Source organism: Apostichopus japonicus, chromosome 9 (assembly GCF_037975245.1).
Source record: "Apostichopus japonicus isolate 1M-3 chromosome 9, ASM3797524v1, whole genome shotgun sequence".
Lineage (NCBI taxonomy): Eukaryota > Metazoa > Echinodermata > Holothuroidea > Aspidochirotida > Stichopodidae > Apostichopus > Apostichopus japonicus.
This window is the reverse complement of record NC_092569.1, coordinates 9,019,696-9,038,938: the sequence shown is the minus strand read 5'-3', so window position 1 is coordinate 9,038,938 and position 19,243 is coordinate 9,019,696. Positions and strand designations below refer to the sequence as shown.

Sequence of the window (19,243 nt, the reverse complement as noted above, 5' to 3'; positions counted from 1 at the left end):
CGCCTCCTACGCCTATGTGTGTAGTGTTCGCTTTCGGAAATATCTGCTATTATTTTCATTTTCTTCAACCAAGTTTTATAATAGCCGTTATAACAGGTTTTAATATTTGTACACCAATAAATTAACTGTGTCTGAATTTTAGAAATTTCTGACCAACATTCTACATCACACTTCCCTCTACTCGTGCAATTTTGACCGCTCTGTTAGGGGTTGAAGGAAGTTTTTTCTATATTGGTTGTCCATAGATGAAATTTTGTACAACATTATGGGTATGTTTTAAAGTGAGTTTATTCACGAGAAATGTGAATTTTCAAATTCTGAACAAATATGGGGCTTAAAACCTTGAAAAGTGGGGCTGACGGGTATTGTGGGCCGCGACGTAGAATCACCTACAAAAGCAAAGACCCACAGGAGATGCGATCAGGTCGAACATGATGTGTGCCGGGTTGACAATCTTCAAAAAGGTTATGGATGGAAAAAAAATATATTAGGAAATATTGGTTCTCAGGCAAAAAGTGTACATCTGGTTGGTCATTTCAAGCCCGAGAAGTGCCGTTTCCGGTGATCTGGGGGGTTTCAAAACAAGAAATTTTCTTGTACGCTGCGCGCCAACCGATGGTGGCGCTCCGCTTAGATAGTAATTCGCGCCCCCCGGGTTTGAAAATCCTGGATACGCGCCTGCTATTACATCATTCAGGAAAAAGATCAAGGGAGGCATAAGGAGAATTAAATACAGATCAGCAAAAATTAGCGAAAAAATGCCGTTTTCTAACATTTGTGAGGGTCATTTATGAATGGGGATAAAAACGAGGGTACCCGGTCTTAAATTTGATTTGAGACCTCTGATGACGTCATCGAGAAGGGCAGCGGACCTATCGCCTCGGTCCGCTCAGCCTCCTCGATGACGTCATCATCGGTCTCAAATCAAATTTAAGACCGGTCCCCTCGTATTTATCCCCTAAATCACAGGCCCGCCCGCCGGGTTTAGGAACAACCCATCCCTCACCCCATCCATCCACGTTCAAGTTCATTTTCGGTGAAAGAAATTAAAGTCGTGAGTCTTAACCTGATTTAGTGCAAACCTGTTCCAAATAATACACGACAGGCTTGGTTAATTTGCAGAAAAACTGTGACTAAGCACAAATGGTCCATTTGACTTATAATGAGTCTGTTTACTGTTATTGACGTTAGTTTGCATAGTAATAATCACAAGCAGTCGTAGGAGCTATTTTTGGAATGACGTAGTGGATTGGTATTATTATCATCATATGACTGAATACGTCATATACTGTAGCACTTCCGCTGCGTGCAAATTTATCAAAGCTAAGGCTTGTATACTGCAAACGGAGTCTCAGAAACTAAAACTGCGAACTAACATAAACAGAACAGAAGTTCAAAGAATCCGTTCTTCAAAACATATCGGTCTCTTCAACATAGTACTACACAAGGTATAACCAACACATTTGTTCTTTCGGCTACGGAAATTTACTTGATTGTAATGGTGTTATCTAATTCGTTATTCTCGTTAGCTAATTAACTCTTTCCACTGTACATGCATTAACTTTTGTTAAGTTAGTTCACGGTAGGCTACAGCAGGCTATACTAAAAGTTGTATCACCATGATAGGCGTAACTGTGCTAACGTTAGCGTTATGAACAGTACTGTACGTACGGTACAGTAAGTTAGGGCAAAGCCTATACCATGTCGATAGTACCATAGTTTAAGGCTAAGGTGACCAGACGGGCTCGATTTCCGAGAACAATTTCGTCAAATCTGAAAAAGGCTTAGAATAATTTCAATCTTTGAAGCTAGACTAGTAGTAGGATGGTGACTTCGAAGTTCGCCCACTTAAGACTTAAAACACCCCAAAACTAAATCTTCTGGTATAAATCATTTGAAAATATACTTCATATGGTGGGAGAATTTTGTTATAGTACGATACACGGCCAAACTTTCTTTCCTGCAAACTGTTTTCACGTTGTTTTCCAAGAAGATTCTTCGTGATTTTGGAACTGGTATTTCTTGCTAGAGTATTGCGAATTTCGGCCACGCAACCTACAGTGTGGCGCTGGTAAAAATTGGTGGCGCTGTTGCTCTTTCAGTAATTATAACAGACTTCATAGATCTTCTTAGGGTGCCCGAACTTCGCAGTATGGCGAACTTCGCAATACTGACTATAGTATAGTCAGTATTGCGAAGTTCGGCATACTGCGAAAGTTCGGACACCCTAAGAAATACACGATTTCACCATGAAAATCTACAGGAAGCGTCAAATTTCACCAAAAAGTACGAAGCTACAGTTATTTTCTCTCCAAAATGACCCGTGTGCAAGAAATTACTTACATATTTGTCAATAAATGAAGAAGATCTATGAAGTCTGTTATAATTACTGAAAGAGCAACTGCGCCACCAATTTTATCACCAGCGCCACACTGTGGGTTGCGTGTCCGAACTTCGCAATACTCTAGCAAAGAAATACCAGTTCCACAATCACGAAGAATCTTCTTGGAAAACAACGTGAAAACAGTTTGCAGGAAAGAAAGTTTGGCCGTGTATCGTACTATAACAAAATTCTCCCACCATATGAAGTATATTTTCAAATGATTTATACCAGAAGATTTAGTTTTGGGGTGTTTTAAGTCTTAAGTGTCCAAACTTCGAAGTCACCAACCTACTAGTAGTACCAAGCTTATCTCCATAGCAAGCAGCACTGGCACTTAATATGTCTAATTAAACAAAACAATAACTATCCTATCAGTATCTTAGCATTATGGTGTTCCACCATAGCCTGTGAGGAGACTTACATTATACATAGACCTAGGTAGAATATTTCAACAAATTCCTAGGTACAAAATGATTAAAGGCCTACTTTGCTGTAAACAATATCTTTAAAAAAATTCTAAACTTGTTATATTTAAAAGTATGTTCTTATATCAAATGTTAGAATGATCAAACAGGTGCCTGCAGCCTATTGCATAAGATTACACTGGTCAGTGTAGTTTGGGCCTAACTTTAGAATCCATACCATATGAATAGGAAAGCTTACTTCGAATCGGCAGAATAACAACTGTATAATCCGGCTGAATGTGTGTGCTCAATAGAATAACAGTCAGTGAATAGGTGTGTCGCGTGAATGATTCGCTGGAATGAATTAAAGGGTTAGGGAATAGGGTTAGTCGGGTAGTCGAATGGTACGGATTCTAAATTAGTACCGTAGTTTGCAAGCATGGAAAAGCAGAAATGCTTTCTTAGCAACGTCATTCTATACTCAATGTTTGATATTCAGATTTACTAATCTACATAATAAGTGGCTATTACCATTATGTCACCTGTTCACCCAGGTAATTAACTATTTCAAGCAGACTTGGCCATCAGTGTTTGAAATGGTAAATTTGGTCACCAACATTTAATAATTAACCGATGTAACTGAAGATTGCAGTTTCCTTACGAGCTACTTGCCTAATCTTTTAGGTACTCACGGATGTCAAAATTAGTTTAACACAGGCACTTTAATTTTAAAGCAGAGGCATGCACTTGACTACTAGATGATTATATTGTTACAACATCAGAGCATCAGCACAGGTGTCAAAACAAATCATTAAATGACATTTTTCCTTAAATATTTCAGAATAATAGACAGAAATCAAGATGTCTCTCTACCCATCACTTGAAGATATGAAAGTTGACCAGATGTCCCAAGTAAGTGTTATCAGTTTTGATAACTTTCTTTATTTTAAAATTATTAATTTTTATATCAGGATAGTGACAAATACACATATATTTAAGGTAAAAGCTGTTGTGGTTGTCTCCTCACAATTTATCTGAGTTTTCCATAACAAAGGAATTCAGCAACACATACTAATATGAGCATTCGTATTTAATGAAGTTGATTAAAGAAAGGTTCTGTACAGGTCATCAGAATTCTGAAACAAAAGTTGCACTGCACGTGAAGATTTACTGTGAGGGTAACTGCTTCTATTGGTTAGGGTTTAGTTGAAACCCAACATCAAGCAAACAACAAAAGAAGAAAACAAATGCACAAATTTACCAAACATAAAACAGGGATGTAAGTCTTCCGTATATTTACGGAAATCCGGTTTTTTTAAAATTCCAATAAAGTTCCACAAAATTGTTCGAATATCAAAGACACAACGCGGCAAAAATGCCTGGCCCGTTGCAGCAAGCTAACTTCAATTTTCACTCATCGATCACTCAAAATACCATTTCCAGTTTCGCATCATCGCATTGCACTGTACAACATTGTGCCATGTGAATATCGTTGTGTACGTGCGAACTTAAAATCGCTATAGCTCATTTCTGTCGTTGAAAAACCTTGCCTAATTCATGTTGATTGGACTGCTAATTAATATCTTCGTAACTGCTGGTGCTCGACATAAGTTTTGGAATTAACGCTTGTGATATTTTTGAGCGGCGGAAATCTACGGGATACGCATATGAAAGTCGATATTTGTGATCGCATTCGAATGTGAGACTGTTTTTTATTCCGTAGTTCGCTGCGACGTATTCGTAACTTTGAGCTAGCCTAACATAACGATAGTGTGTAAGTAGTAAGAACTAGGGGTAGGATGTGTTAGCGCTAATACTTCTAAGCTAGCCTAACATACAGTAACGATAGTGTGTAAGTAGTCAGAGCTAGGAGTAGGATGTGTTAGGACGGCATTCACCTGGGGTCTCCGAATATTTTTCCGGTTTTTTTTTTTTGGCTGCACTTACATCCCTGATAAAATTAAAATGCCATTGTGGCTCTATATTGCTGTAAATTGCAACAGCTTTGAAATTGTGAAAGATACAGGACCTTCTCGTAGGACTTAAAGTCCTGAAGTAGGAGACACTTGAAATTGTAACGCAGTAATCACTCTGCAACTGGGTTTCTTCTCCTGGTACATCTTTCAATTTATTGGAATATCTTCTACAGACTTAAAGTACGTTCAGTATCACACTGCAGGGCACCCAAGTTTTATTCTTAGGAAACTGTAACCATGAAAGTTTCACAAATTCACTGACACGCTGTAATTCCCTAAATAAAGAACACAAAAATTGTGATGGTGACCATAAAAGTCATGGTCAAAGTCTGTATTGCTGGTGATAAACATTTTTGTGCACAGTTCAAATAAGTCTTTGTAATGAACTTTGCTGAGAAGATGGAGTGGTTAATGTGTTAAAATATTTTATTTTGTTCATTATTAATTTGAATAGATTGCTTGCCAGTGTGAAATGACCAACTAACTGTTAATGTGTTACTCTACCTCAAACTGCAATATCATATACAACGATAGGCCTGCAGACCTACAGAATGATAACTATTGTTTTTCTTTTAAAGGCACAGACGACATTTAATCAGCAGGCACACCAAGCTATAACATCGTCGCAGTCACAACCAGCTAGCTATGCCTCCCTCTATCCTTCCCTCACGGATTGGATGGGACTTGACCTCAACTCTACGGATATCTCTACCCAGTTACAAACCCAACAGCCTCCTGCACAATCAGTAAGTTCTCATGCACACTGGTCAATAGACAGCTGAAAATATGGTCCTCACAGGAAAACCATACAAGTAGGAACAATGAACAATAGGCTTAAAAGTCCTGGAATTTTGAACTTTTGGGAAAAGGGGGGTGGTAAATCCTTATTTGAACACTTCATATGTACATGGCTAGTTGGTTATATAAACGATTTCTTTTTGGCAAAAGGAGCATTTTTGTCCGAAATGTTTGGATGTACGCACACCAGTAATTTGGAATTTCCCTTTAAATTCGCTCTGTAACAATAGGTGTCAGCATCTATTTCGCCAAGGTCATAACAGTCAGTAGGTTGTCAAACATTACGTCCTCATTAGTGTGTACATGCTACATAGTCTACCATAAAGCATGTTTGGTCTCGTAACAGTCTGGAGTTTCATTCGTGGAAAAGAACGGTAACCATGTGAATTTACCTTAGTTGTTGCATGAAGGCGACTTTCATATAGGCCAGTATTTTGAATGATGTGTATATGTACCTTCTCAGCATTCTTCCTCAGTGAGAAATGTTTTGGTCTCATAGGACATTTATCAGTACCCTGGAATAACTTAGCCAGTACCTTCCGGGAATTAGATTGTAAATCTACATTTTAAAGACTTTTGGAGGCCGTTCAAGTAATACTGATGTCCCAGTAAATGTAAATAGATGTCTAGTAATAGTTTTCAACCGCTATTAGTCACTCCCCTCATCTATTTCATTATGATCTACCGTCTTCAAGAAACCCCATTTATTCTTCCCGTCATTACAGCAAGCAGTAGCAACACGTTCCCCTGGCACTGTAGCCGTGACTGCACCCGTGACTGGAAATAACCTTGGCGTACAGAGAGCTGAGATCAAGCAAGGAGTACGACAAGTCACCTTGTGCAAAGGGGGTGATGGCAAAGTAGGAGTTAGGTTCCAAGCAATAAGCAAGGTATGTGGAAATCTTGAGTAGAGATAGTTCACCATCTGGAGTATGCAATCTAGATGATTACTGACTTATTGAGTCAGGTTCATTCCAGAACGCCAGGAACGTATGCACGCAACCTCCTGTATGTGCGTATGTGCATGTCACACATGTATGTGGGTGATGTAAGCATTGTTATTGCAAAGGGCACGTTGATAAAAACCTTTATAGTTGGATGGCTTATACTAAGTCCATTAGCATATTATTTCAGTGGAAGTCACAGCTAATTTCAGGTCAACACATAGTTCACAACCATGGTAAACAATATTCTACCTTGTAGAAATCTAGTAATATGTAGATAAATCGTCCTTAGAACAAAAGTGTGAAGTCTTGGGTGTGTAAATTTGATATCAGCATAGATCAATATATCCAGAGCATATTTACATATCAAGAAGGGTATCAACAGCAACCATACACTTAACATGTTGTGTAAAGAAGCCTCTTGTTCCTTATGGAGGTAGAAGTTTCTAAAACTCTAAAATATGAAAAAGTACACTAGATAGCTCCACGAGTATAAAATGCATTAATTCAATATCGTACTTTTGACTTAGTTTGCCAGACCCTAGTGGATGTAAATCCAGTTGTGGTTCTCTTCATGTTAAATGCCAGGTATTTCAAAAGTTGTAAACCACATCCTGTTCAATTGAGATGTCATCATATCTAAACTCATTTATACCAAGTTTCTTTTAATCAATCGATAAGGTATACTATACAAATACACTTTACAACAGAAACACTAATCTTTTATACATGGATACACAAGAAATATGTACCTTTGTGTTTGCAAGGACATAAGATCAATAGGGTCGTTTAAAGGTTGGATTTATGAAACAGGAAGTCTTCTATTCAAAACGTAGATTTCTATGCCATCTTTAGTTTCATAACAAGTAAGGAGTTGACATGAAATTCACAATCTTTCCACCTTTCTGTAAACTTCCACAGGGTATATTTATCAGTTTTGTTGGTACAAATACACCAGCCGCGATGGGCGGTTTGAGGTTCGGTGACCAAGTTCTACAGATTAATGGGTCAAATGTTGCTGGTTGGAGTAAGAGCAAAGCAATGGATGCCATCAAGAAATCAGACCCAAAGAGAATAGAGTTTGCAGTGAGAGACAGGCAAGTGGAAATAAAAAAAACTATACAATTAAAAAATTATGTAGATAGTTTGATTCATTTTTAACAACTTAATGAATTCTATACATGTATAATTGTTCTTAGGAACAGTGAGAAATGTAAAGCCTTGTCTTTAACCTTCTGTTAGAACAAGAGTAGTTCTGTTTTTCCTTAAACAAATATGAAATATGCCTGAAGGTAACTGCTAGGCTCATATTAAAGACAAGTGCTTCCCCATTTGATATTTGTTATGACTTACAGTTTATGGGGGGTTGTTTATGATGAAAGCCTTTCTTTTGTTTTACTCTCCAGACCTTTTGAAAGGACAATCACACTTCAGAGAGATAGTGTTGGATATGTTGGGTTTGTCTTCAACAAAGGCAAGATCACAGCAATTGGAAAGGATTCATCTGCTGCTAGGAATGGACTTCTTATTGACCACGCAATGCTGGAAGTCAACGGTCAGAATGTCGTTGGAATACCAGTAAGAAAATTTTACAAGTTTACTTGAAAAAAACTACACAACAGCTATGTATCTATAAACAACTAAGCTATACCAGATGGCATTTGGGTGTTTTGTTTATCAAAACATCGTTTTGCTTCTATCCTTATTTTTGTGAGACATTGACACATGCTAATTCAGTGCATACTGAAACCTATAATGATTCAATATTACAACTTGCTTACAGTATTCTTCCGTAATATCCCCTAGGGCTGATTTAACTTAAAGTATCTGTGTTGACTGTAATCTACCACATCCTGCTAGCATAGTGTTTGTTTGAATGGTCAACTCACACCTTGCCTTATACACAGTTTGTTTCCAAATTTCTTCTCGTAGGACAAGAAGATCGGAGAGATTCTGAAGAATGTCGGTCAAACAGTGACTGTGACCGTGATGCCAAACTTTGTGTTTGATCACATGATGAAGAAGTAAGTACACGCCAGGCTGGCTGATAAATTAGAGTAGGCAAGCAAACTAAGGTAGACACTAATTGAAAGTGGCGATTAAGAAATAACTCATAGGTTTCACTGTGTAATACTTGTCCCAAGAAGACAAGTACTTCCTAGTCTCTGCACACAGGAACCATAGTTATTAATAGGAGAGTACATAGCCTTTACAAACTGCCGCACAGAATTCCAATGCTAACTTATTCCCTGCAGTGTTTCCTGTATATAACAGGAAATATAAAACTTGTTGCATTAGTTTCAAAAGAAATGACTGACAATTCCAGCAAGTTGATTAACACACCATTACATTCCATTTCAAGACATATTTCAAGGCTTTTAACCTAGACCCTAGTGCCTAGCATATATGCGTAGGGTTCAGGTTGTAAGCTGATATTGTTATTGGCAGGTACAGTATGACCCTCTCTAATTGGTTTTTCCCTGTTTGGTAAGCAGTATTTCACATTGTTCAAAGGAAAACACATTGCACTCTAGAGTATCTGGAAGTGAAGCAATGAAGGGCTAACTAGTAAATAGGGCAGATATTTGAACAGTTCAAGGTCAACTTGCTGATGAGTCAAAGAACAATCAAACTGCCTGATTATTCATGTCACTATGTTGAACATGTATGTAGAATGTAAACGCAGACAGTATCCTGGAGGTAAATTGTGTAATGTAATTATTGTCTCTAAAGTCTATTAGCACATCTGTAATTAAAATAAATTGTCATATAAATTTATTAGTTTACATTAAAATTAAAGACTGGTGTGATTATGGTTTTGCCTCTGGTGTCATTTTCTAGACATTTGATTCCAGCATCGGGTCATGTGAGAGGTATAAACGGAGTTTTTTTGGGGGGGGGGGGAGTATGTTGATGTCTTTTAATGTTTCCTGTGGTTGTAACATTGATATCTGTTTTATCCATGTCAGAGAACTTTTCAGTTTTGCTCTCTAGTAGCAATCCGTTAAGACTGCCCAATCAGAAATAATAAATTGACAGATTGATTAATTTCACTGCCAATTAGTATGATCTTGAAGTACCTTTTCTTCATGTGATGGAATAATTCTCTTTTACTGAGGTGGTCCCATGTCTTTATTATCAATGGTGTTTTCATTCTCTTCATGTACAGCATTTCCTCCAGCCTGGTGAAGGGATCCATGGACCACTCCGTGCCTGAGATCTAAGCTATCTGATAATATCATTGTGGTAGACTATCTTGTACCTTCGGCTTTCAGTATGGGTTGTGTTAACTGCAAAATGTCTTACTTGCTTCAGTAATATTTTGGATACATATTTCATTGGTAAGACCAAAAGGAAAGAGGAACAAAAGAACTTGTTATTATTATAAAATAGTTTAATAACATGTCAAACTATCTAGTGGGACTTTATCTACAACATAGTTGTGTATTGTAAGTTACCATCTCTGCTAGAGATGTACGAGTTATTTGCCCAAAGTTACAGGTAAACAAGCACCGTTCTTTCTTTTTGGCCTCGATAGGAGTGCTTGTTGTTAATATTCAGGTATGCTAATACATACCTTGCCCTATTGCTGTTCATATCTTCTGAAATGCGCGGTTTTCTTTAATGTTCAATGTTGATGGGATATGTTGATAAAGCAGCTCTCTTCCAAACATGCGGAGGCCCTGGGGTTGGGGGGGGGGGGAGAATGCTTATGTAAAAATCTCAATAATCCTGTCATATTAACTTTAATGTTATGAATCATGTTTGAATGTTAGGGATATATCAATATTTTTGTAGACAGTAAAAGATGGAGGAGGCACCTTTGTTTGGTATATTGTTTATTTTGAAGTATACAAGGATGTTTCTCATGACAGAATTGTTACAGTGAGGCTGGTTTGCATTATCACAAGGACTTAAAAAAACAGCCCACTTAATGTCTTCTTTTGGTAACTATTGTCCAATGTAGTCGACTAGAGTCTACAGTATTTGATGTTTGGTCAGTTATTAGTCAGTCTTACAATACATTAAGGAATGTCAGTAAAAACAGGTTTAGACAGAGATGTTTTTTTTATTATAAAGAATGTGTAAATAGTCAAATAGGTAAAGTTTTATACAAAAATTGTTTCTAAATGGTATGTTGTGGGAAAATAAGTTTTCTTTCCTGAACGTTGTTAAATTTATTTGATTTCTTTCTTGCATGCAATGTCGTAGAATTACCATTTTAATTGTTTGATGTCAAATTTTGTTGCCAACATTTCCCTGAAATAGAAGATAATTTAAGCAAGTGATTAAAGCTAAGATAACTTGTTGAAATTGTCTGAAGACAGGCAACAGTGTGTCAACTGTGTTGATTATGTATCCTTGTTGTGGGATTTACAGCACCTGGAAGTATTATGAGACTGATGGAAAGATGACAAGTTTGTGCTTCTTCTATTAGCAGGGTCAATATGGAGTAGCACTAGAGTAGTTGATTGTGCAATTTATCTGAAAGCAGTTAAAAAGTGTAATGTGGAAAAGGCTCAGTGTAGAACTAATGGCCACTTTCAAACTTTTGCTTCATTTTAGTTGTACCGAGTACAAGTTTAGTTACAAGTTGTACCGAGTACAAGTTTAGTTACAAGTTGGCAATTAGAAGTAAGGAAAATGTGACAGGACATGGTATGTGGGGGGGGGGGGGAGCGGAGACTCTTACCAAAATCATCCTACCTGTAGCCACAAAATAACTTAAACTTGTTGCTTATACTTTTCACTGTAACCACCAGATTTGAAAATTGTAGAAAAATGGAGTTTTAGTGGACTTGTTGGTTCATGTCACTTCTTTTACTATGTAAAAACTATAACTGAACAATAGTCTCTATATATGAGGGTATCTCGAAGTACTAGACTAATAGTTGTAACGTGTGTGTCAGATTGTCTTAAAAGACGATCATTTCAATTGTAAGGATTTTATATGATCATTTAATTTGATTTACCTGTGATTTGTATTGTCAACATGTGATAAAATAAAACAGAATAACCAGATTTATAGTGAAAGAATAAAGCAGGATTAAAGCTATGATAACAGCTCTTCTACTTTTTTTGTGAATCTTCATCTTGTTTTTATATTCTTTTACTAATTAAAATATAGAAAGCGAAATGAAGAGGACTTGCAATCCAGTTCCCACTACTCTCTGGGTTGTATCCAAACTGGGGTGTGATCCTTGTTGACTGCTAGCCCTCCATGCCACAGTGAACAATAGTTAGATAGGGATAGCCACCTAGTCCTGGATTTATGGTCAGTTGGTACAGCAAAGGACTTGCAATGGTTATATAGGGATAGGCACCAAGTTATATAGGGATAGTCCTCAAATTATGCTCAGTTGGTACATTCACATTCCCTTTCGTTATGCCACTGAATACATTAATGTCATGTTGATCCATGTCAGAGTAAAATAATATAATTATTTTCCTTTTGCACACAACTTGTCTCTGAACATTATATCATAGTTCAAAATGGATATCACTCATATTTAATCAACAAACATGTGGAGGCAATTCTGATTTGAAAATAAAAATCAACTAAATGAATTTCTTCCTTTGTTTTTATTTACATTGAAAATTGACAAACCACTACAGATTACATTCAAAATAGCTGTTAAAGATATGTTTGGGTATACTGCTGCCATCTCATCTTCCAGTGAAGTCCTACATCGACCAGCTAAGTATCATCTGAAGAGAAAATACAAGAGAATCAGTTATGATGTAAACCTGACCATAGTCTAGATATGAAAGAAAACTGAATTTAATGTAAAGCTGAGTGTTACAGTATTCTAATCTGACAGTAATCAACTTTGTAAATCCAGAAAATATTAAAATTGGAGAGTATTTCTTAAAGAAAAGAGGATTCATATTTGAGAGAAAATAAGTGGCATAGCACCAGAGAGAAGTTACTAGTTAAAATTTGGCTTGCATCCAATCTTTCATAGCGTCAAACTACATTGCATCAAACATGAAATGTCCAATATTGTCAGGTAAAGTCCCTTCATCTTTATACTGGATGCCTTACTATGACTGTTCATAGCAACACAATATTACTTACACTATAAGGATTTGGTTTCCTCTTCTCCAGAGGGTGTGGCGGGGAGGGGGGGGGGAGGGCAAACAATATGACACTTATACGTAAGAGTAAGACATTGTACACTGTCACAGTTGAACATCCCTCCATGAGGTGGATCATGACACTTCATCAACATTTCAAATTGCTATAAGGATGTGGTTGTGAGCTCATTTTAATGCAGAAATATTCCATCAATTTTGGTGTACCTTGAACTTCACCTACTGGAATAACTTTGAATGTTAACTCCTAGATATACCAACACTAAAAAAAACACAAACTACATGGAGCATATGGTAACATTACACATCATCTAGTAACAAATCAAGTAATTTTATTGTTTTATGAAGTTCTTATCTATTGATATTGTCATGAAAAACAGATTGCTATGTCAACAGTTTTTAATTCATATCCGATTAATCTTGTTCAACTATCAGACAACTTCACTAGTTACTTCCTTGGTTTTGGTTTGGTCTATATAACCAGGAAGGACCGCACAGAATAATTGATGCATATGGTTGCAACTGAGAGCATAAAACATAACATCATCACATCCCATTGTTCTACAGTATCATGAACTAAACCATACTAATCAAAGGCTTACCCTCAACAGCATCTGAATTGACTGTTTGTCATCTAGCTAGCATGGCCTCCTTCCCAGTTCCTCTTCCATCAGTGGTTTCACCAATTTATGCAGCTGATATGGAGAGATAACTGCTAATCCAAATCTTGGAAGAATAAACTTCACGAGTTGTGGCTTTCAATCTCCAGTCATGTCACCATCACACTTTGAAGTTCTTCACCTACTAATACAAACAAACTAAAGAAAGAGTGACGCACTTGCAGCAGCAAATGCTCAATTTCTGCTTGGACGCACAGGCATCGCGCGTAACCATTTTGCTCTGTTCATGCTGCCATTCATCATTTACATAATCACTGACCCGATCAGGGTCACCATACTGTACCTGGACCTATGTAGCAATACAACTTTCCCAAGGTGAAGTAACCTTCCGATGACCCCTCAGTTCCTGTGTCACCGATTCTTAGCTGCATCACCGGCAGATATTCAGTGAACCAATCCATCAGGTCCCCTTCATCTTCCAGCCAAGAACTCTGCTGACTTGCACAGTTACAAGTGTCACCAGAAACTAAAATACAGTAAAGATGTACAATGTACGTTATGATACCGTACAACTTGTAAGCTGCAGTTTTAACAGGGTTCTGTCTACATAATTGGACTAGAGTCATGTGCAACTAAAACTGAAATAACTATTCATTACTTAAAATGGCATTCATCAATTTCAAACAGTTACAGACTGTTTAACAAACTCCACAATGGGTCACTACATCTGCATAATACGATATGGTAAATATTATTCTCACTTCCAAAATCCACAGTGGTCACTATATCTGCATACACCCTATGGTATATAATTCTCACTTCCAAAGTTCACAGTGGTCACTATATCTACATATACGCTCTGGTATGCAATTCTCATTTCCAACTCCACAATGGGTCACTATATCTGTATATACGCTATGGTATGTAATTCTCACTTCCAAACTACACAGTGGTCACTATATCTACATATACCCTATGGTATATAATTCTCACTTCCAAAGTCCACAGTGGTCACTATATCTGCATATTAGCTCTGGTATGTAATTCTCATTTCCAACTCCACAGTGGTCACTATATCTGCATATACGCTATGGTATGTAATTCTCATTTTTAAACTCCACAATGGGTCAATATATGCATATACGCTATGGTATATATTATTCTCACTTCCAAAGTCCACAGTGGTCAATATATCTGTGTATATGCTATGGTAAGTAATTCTCACTTGCTACTGAGAAGCTATTATGAGTAACAACATATGATTATGGCAGTTTTACAGCAAAATATGGCTGAGAAACCAAAGCATATCCTGAATAATTAAAGATGTGGCTTTCTTTAGGATTTATGAGGCTTGCTACTAGTATTTGGCTATAAATTTGCAAAGTTTACAAATCAAATATTTAAGATGAAACTATTTACATTTGGCTACCAATTTTAACTGTAGGTTAATTGACCATGGAAGACAAATGTATTACAAGCTACATTAAAAGTCATTTTTATCACATTCAATAAATACACAAATGCAATAGGTAAACAAACACACAAACTAAGATATTAAGAAGCACTTAACGATAACAAACAAATGACTAAGACAGGCACTATGAAATAAAATGTGAATGATAGAATCCTTTTGTTTTTCTCTCATCATTCATAACACAGTTAAGACATATGGCTATTCATTAGGTTCAGGACACTGAGCAGCTCACCGGCACATGTGTTGTTTTCTCCACAAGCGCAGTAACCATCTTGTTCAGTTCCTCCCCAAAACCTCTTGATCTCCCCAGTCCTGGAAACCCACCAGGCATAATTACCTTCTAAGAGTCTTGAATCTATTAAAGAGTGTGAAATAATAACACAAAACAAATTAACGTAACATTAATGTAATTAAATAATAACACAAAACACGTTAAAATTATGGCACTGTTCAAGTACATTAGAGAATACTTATGATGTCTCCATGACACTAAATCTTTTGAATGTACTAATGTCACTAGAGTCCTTAAGATTTAATTCCAAATTATTACCCAATATTGGTAACATCATCAAAATAGCCAATCAAATACCTCAGTATGAACACATTCAATGAAGGTAGACATATAAAGTAACAAATGTTTGAAACTAGGTGACAGTTGTCATGTTACCTAGAATGCTTACTGACAACACTGTGCTTAAAGCAGCATTTTGCGTTGGGTCGCTTTTTTCCACTTTTTTAACATGTGCATCGATTTTTTTACATGTATCAATCATAAAACAGCAATCTAAGATACCATCCAAGTTTCACCCTGCCAAGAGCATTAATTAGCGAGTAATTAACGATTTATGTCGATAAATGAGAAGAGTGTCCTCGACAAATTTCACAGTTAAAATTAATCGCATACAATTCCGCCAAACCCACTAGTTTGAATTCAACCAATCAGAGATGCAGGTTTAGTTATGAGCCGTTGCTAAAAATAGATTCAAGACTTCGCGTTGGTTGTACCAGGGAGTTGTTATGCAACTCCCTGGTACAACTGCCATATAGACTGTACACAAATCAAGCGTGGTGTTATATTACGTATCTGTCAATGACGTTCGTAGTGTTTAAATATTCATATTATGGGCGAGGTTTATTGGGTTCCCAACGGAAAATATCTTGGAGAACAACAATGTTGAAAGTTGCAATTTTTTCGACTTTTATGCCACCATTTGAAGTAAAATATAAATAGATTAGCTAGTTATGTATGTTGTTATGGCAAAGTGGAATCAGTGAGGTTGAGAAAAATCATAGAAAAGGACGCAAAATGCTGCTTTAAGTCATAAAGATAGCATAAAGTATATGGAATCCATTTTGGCTGCATAATTAATGTCTTTCTATTACAGATGCATATAAATGGATGCACAAGCTTTACATTGATTTAGTCAATCATAGAATACTGATTCAATCTCTGCCAAGTGACATCTCTGGATAAATGCAAAACATTAAAATAGTTTAAGATAACTGTGTGGGGAAATGAACCTGAAGTTATATCACAGCCCAATACAACCAACCAACAAGAAACATAAAAAGATTATTTGTGAATAGGAATACTATAATCCATTCAATTCTATTGACATGTATATGTCAATAACATGCAGCACTCAGTCTGGATAATTATAATGTATGTAACATTGATATGAAATTCCCATCTCAGTGTGGATAATTAAATTTAACATTAGTAGGAAATACAGCACTCAATGAGGAATATTATACGTAACATTAACATGAAATGCAGCACTCAGTGTGAATAAATATATTTAACTATAATATGAAATGCAGCACTCAGTGTGGATAATTATTTGTAACATTCATATAAAATGCAACACTGTGTGGATAATTACTTACTGTAACATTAATATGAAATGCAGCACTCAGTGTGAATAATTATATGAAATGCAGCCCTCGGTGTGGATAATTATATGTAACATTAATATGAAATGCAGCACTCAGTGTGAATAATTATATGTAACATTAATATGAAATGCAGCACTCAATGTGGATACTTATATGTAACATTCATATAAAATGCAGCACTGTGTGGATAATTACTTACTGTTACATTAATATGAAATGCAGCACTCAGTGTGGATAATTATATGTAAGATTCATATGAAATGCAGTACTCAGTGTGGATATTTATATATAACATTCATATTATATGTAACATTCATATTACTTACTGTAACATTAATATGAAATGCAGCACTCAGTGTGGATAATTACTTACTGTTACATTAATATGAAATGCAGCACTCAGTGTGGATAATTATATGTAAGATTCATATGAAATGCAGTACTCAGTGTGGATAATTATATATAACATTCATATTATGTGTAACATTCATATTACTTACTGTAACATTAATATGAAATGCAGCACTCAGTGTGGATAATTACTTACTGTAACATTAATATGAAATGCAGCACCCAGTGTGGATAATTATATGTAAGATTAATACAAAATGCAGCACTCAGTGTGGATAATTATATGTAACATTAATACGAAATGCAGCACTCAGTGTGAATAATTACTTACTGTAACATTAATATGAAATGCAGCACTCAGTGTGAATAATTATATGTAACATTAATATGAAACGCAGCACTCAGTGTGAATAATTATATGAAATGCAGCCCTCAGTGTAGATAATTACTTACTGTAACAATAATATGAAATGCAGCACCCAGTGTGGATAATTATATGTAAGATTAATATGAAATGCAGCACTCAGTGTGGATAATTATATGTAACATTAATACGAAATGCAGCACTCAGTGTGAATAATTACTTACTGTAACATTAATATGAAATGCAGCACTCAGTGTGGATAATTACTTACTGTAACATTAATATGAAATGCAGCACTCAGTGTGAATAATTATATGAAATGCAGCCCTCGGTGTGGATAATTACTTACTGTAACATTAATACGAAATGCAGCACTCAGTGTGAATAATTACTTACTGTAACATTAATATGAAATGCAGCACTCAGTGTGAATAATTACTTACTGTAACATTAATATGAAATGCAGCACTCAGTGTGGATAATTACTTACTGTAACATTAATATGAAATGCAGCACTCAGTGTGGATAATTACTTACTGTAACATTAATATGAAATGCAGCACTCAGTGTGAATAATTATATGAAATGCAGCCCTCGGTGTGGATAATTACTTACTGTAACATTCATATGAAATGCTCTGTCTGCACGCCATGGAGATTTCTGTTTGATTGATATCAAATAGCGTTAATAGTTGGTCGTACATCATTCCATCATAGGTGATCATTTTCAAGTATTCCCCCTCTGTGGTGTGCCCAGTCACATGAGTCTTGTTCTCTGTGTCATGACTTAGAACCATTTCAGCGTGAGTGGAGTTGTAATCTAAGTCACAGTACACTGATAATAGAAAGGTATTATGCCAATGATTAAGGTAAGCAATCAAACACAGGTTAATATTAAAAATGGCTTCAAATAGAAAGTTTTCCATTACTTCATGAATGTCAGTGTAAATTTAAAGGATGCCAGCTACTGTAGTAGAGCAAGCTTTAGAATATTGACCAGCAGAGACAACTTGTATGGGTGCTTTATATTACCACACTATAGAGTTTAAAGAAATGAGCTATATCCAAAGCACACAGACCATAAGTAACTTTCTCAACTGATTCAAATTACACAAAATAAACAAGAAAACAGATGACAAGTTTTTTTTGTGGTTTTACTTTAAATAATGTTTAATATGAATTACCAGTGTGTCAATGACCTATAGTCAGAGTTGGACTTGACCTTTGACTTGGGTGTCCTGTTGTTCATATCAAAATAAACTTCATGCATTTTATATATATATATTAGAAAGTATTGACTGAAGGATCAACTCGATTAAACGACTAGGCCTGACCTAAGGAGTCAACATGATGTATCAGAATTTGTTTGGGAATCCAGATCGATAAACATGAACAGAAATTAAACTTTTCTCTTTTTTTTGGGTAATTGTATATTAATTCTCAAGTTCTGCTTACAGTCACCCTTTAAAGTTAGCAGTTAAACTGAAAGAGACAGTAACTGGCTGAAACTCAACTAAAATATCTGTCAAAATTAAAGGACTGTTTTGTATCCTATCACTTGAAGCATTGTGCATCTTCATATTAAGTGCAAACACATTTACCCCTTCAGTTTATGCTATTTAAAGAGTTCATCCAGATACGGAAGCTCTAAAGCATTATTTCTACATTTAGCAGAGGACAACAGTCACATCCAGTTTGGTTCCAAATATTTCTGCTATTCTCAAATACCATAAATTAAATATTTAACAAGTCCGTCAAATTATTTTTTATCTGAATTCATTTTAAATTACCAGCAAATGGTTCATTTCCACCACTTCCATCTGGATCAACAAGGAAATAGCCACTTCCAGTATCTCCGTTGAGCTTCATTGCATAGCAGCTTGACAATACGGTAGATGCTAAGATAAAGCAAAACAGGATATAAGTGGTTTACACCAA

General features: G+C 36.0%; 2 protein-coding genes across 5 annotated transcripts in view; one reads left to right on the top strand and one right to left on the bottom strand.

Moving 5' to 3' along the window:
- Positions 1 to 1,289: 1,289 nt before the first annotated feature.
- Positions 1,290 to 11,561, top strand: LOC139973466 (syntenin-1-like). Its single transcript, XM_071980163.1, has 8 exons — positions 1,290 to 1,448; positions 3,629 to 3,699; positions 5,342 to 5,509; positions 6,287 to 6,451; positions 7,427 to 7,602; positions 7,912 to 8,083; positions 8,438 to 8,529; positions 9,675 to 11,561. The coding sequence occupies exons 2-8, from the start codon at positions 3,649 to 3,651 to the stop codon at positions 9,727 to 9,729; spliced, it is 879 nt and encodes a 292-aa protein (XP_071836264.1). The 5' UTR covers positions 1,290 to 1,448; positions 3,629 to 3,648; the 3' UTR covers positions 9,730 to 11,561.
- The window catches only part of LOC139973461 (uncharacterized), a 30,765-nt gene continuing 21,814 nt past the window's right edge, over positions 10,293 to 19,243 (bottom strand). For all 4 annotated transcript variants that reach the window (XM_071980158.1, XM_071980154.1, XM_071980157.1 and 1 more), the window contains exons 10-14: positions 19,096 to 19,203; positions 17,922 to 18,140; positions 14,928 to 15,050; positions 13,204 to 13,747; positions 10,293 to 12,214 (exon numbers count right to left, since the gene is read on the bottom strand). In XM_071980158.1, coding sequence (XP_071836259.1) covers positions 13,551 to 13,747; positions 14,928 to 15,050; positions 17,922 to 18,140; positions 19,096 to 19,203 — 647 coding nt within the window. In that variant the 3' untranslated portion in view covers positions 10,293 to 12,214; positions 13,204 to 13,550. The remainder of the gene's footprint in view (positions 12,215 to 13,203; positions 13,748 to 14,927; positions 15,051 to 17,921; positions 18,141 to 19,095; positions 19,204 to 19,243) is intronic.

What these genes read in the sequence shown, in the direction of transcription:
- LOC139973466 (XM_071980163.1), top strand. Translation starts at nt 3,649, where the DNA reads ATGTCTCTCTACCCATCACTTGAAGATATGAAAGTTGACCAGATGTCC. An exon ending in AGAATGTCGTTGGAATACCA is followed by an intron (nt 8,084 to 8,437) that starts GTAAGAAAATTT and finishes TTCTTCTCGTAG; the next exon opens with GACAAGAAGATCGGAGAGAT. An exon ending in TTTGATCACATGATGAAGAA is followed by an intron (nt 8,530 to 9,674) that starts GTAAGTACACGC and finishes CTTCATGTACAG; the next exon opens with CATTTCCTCCAGCCTGGTGA.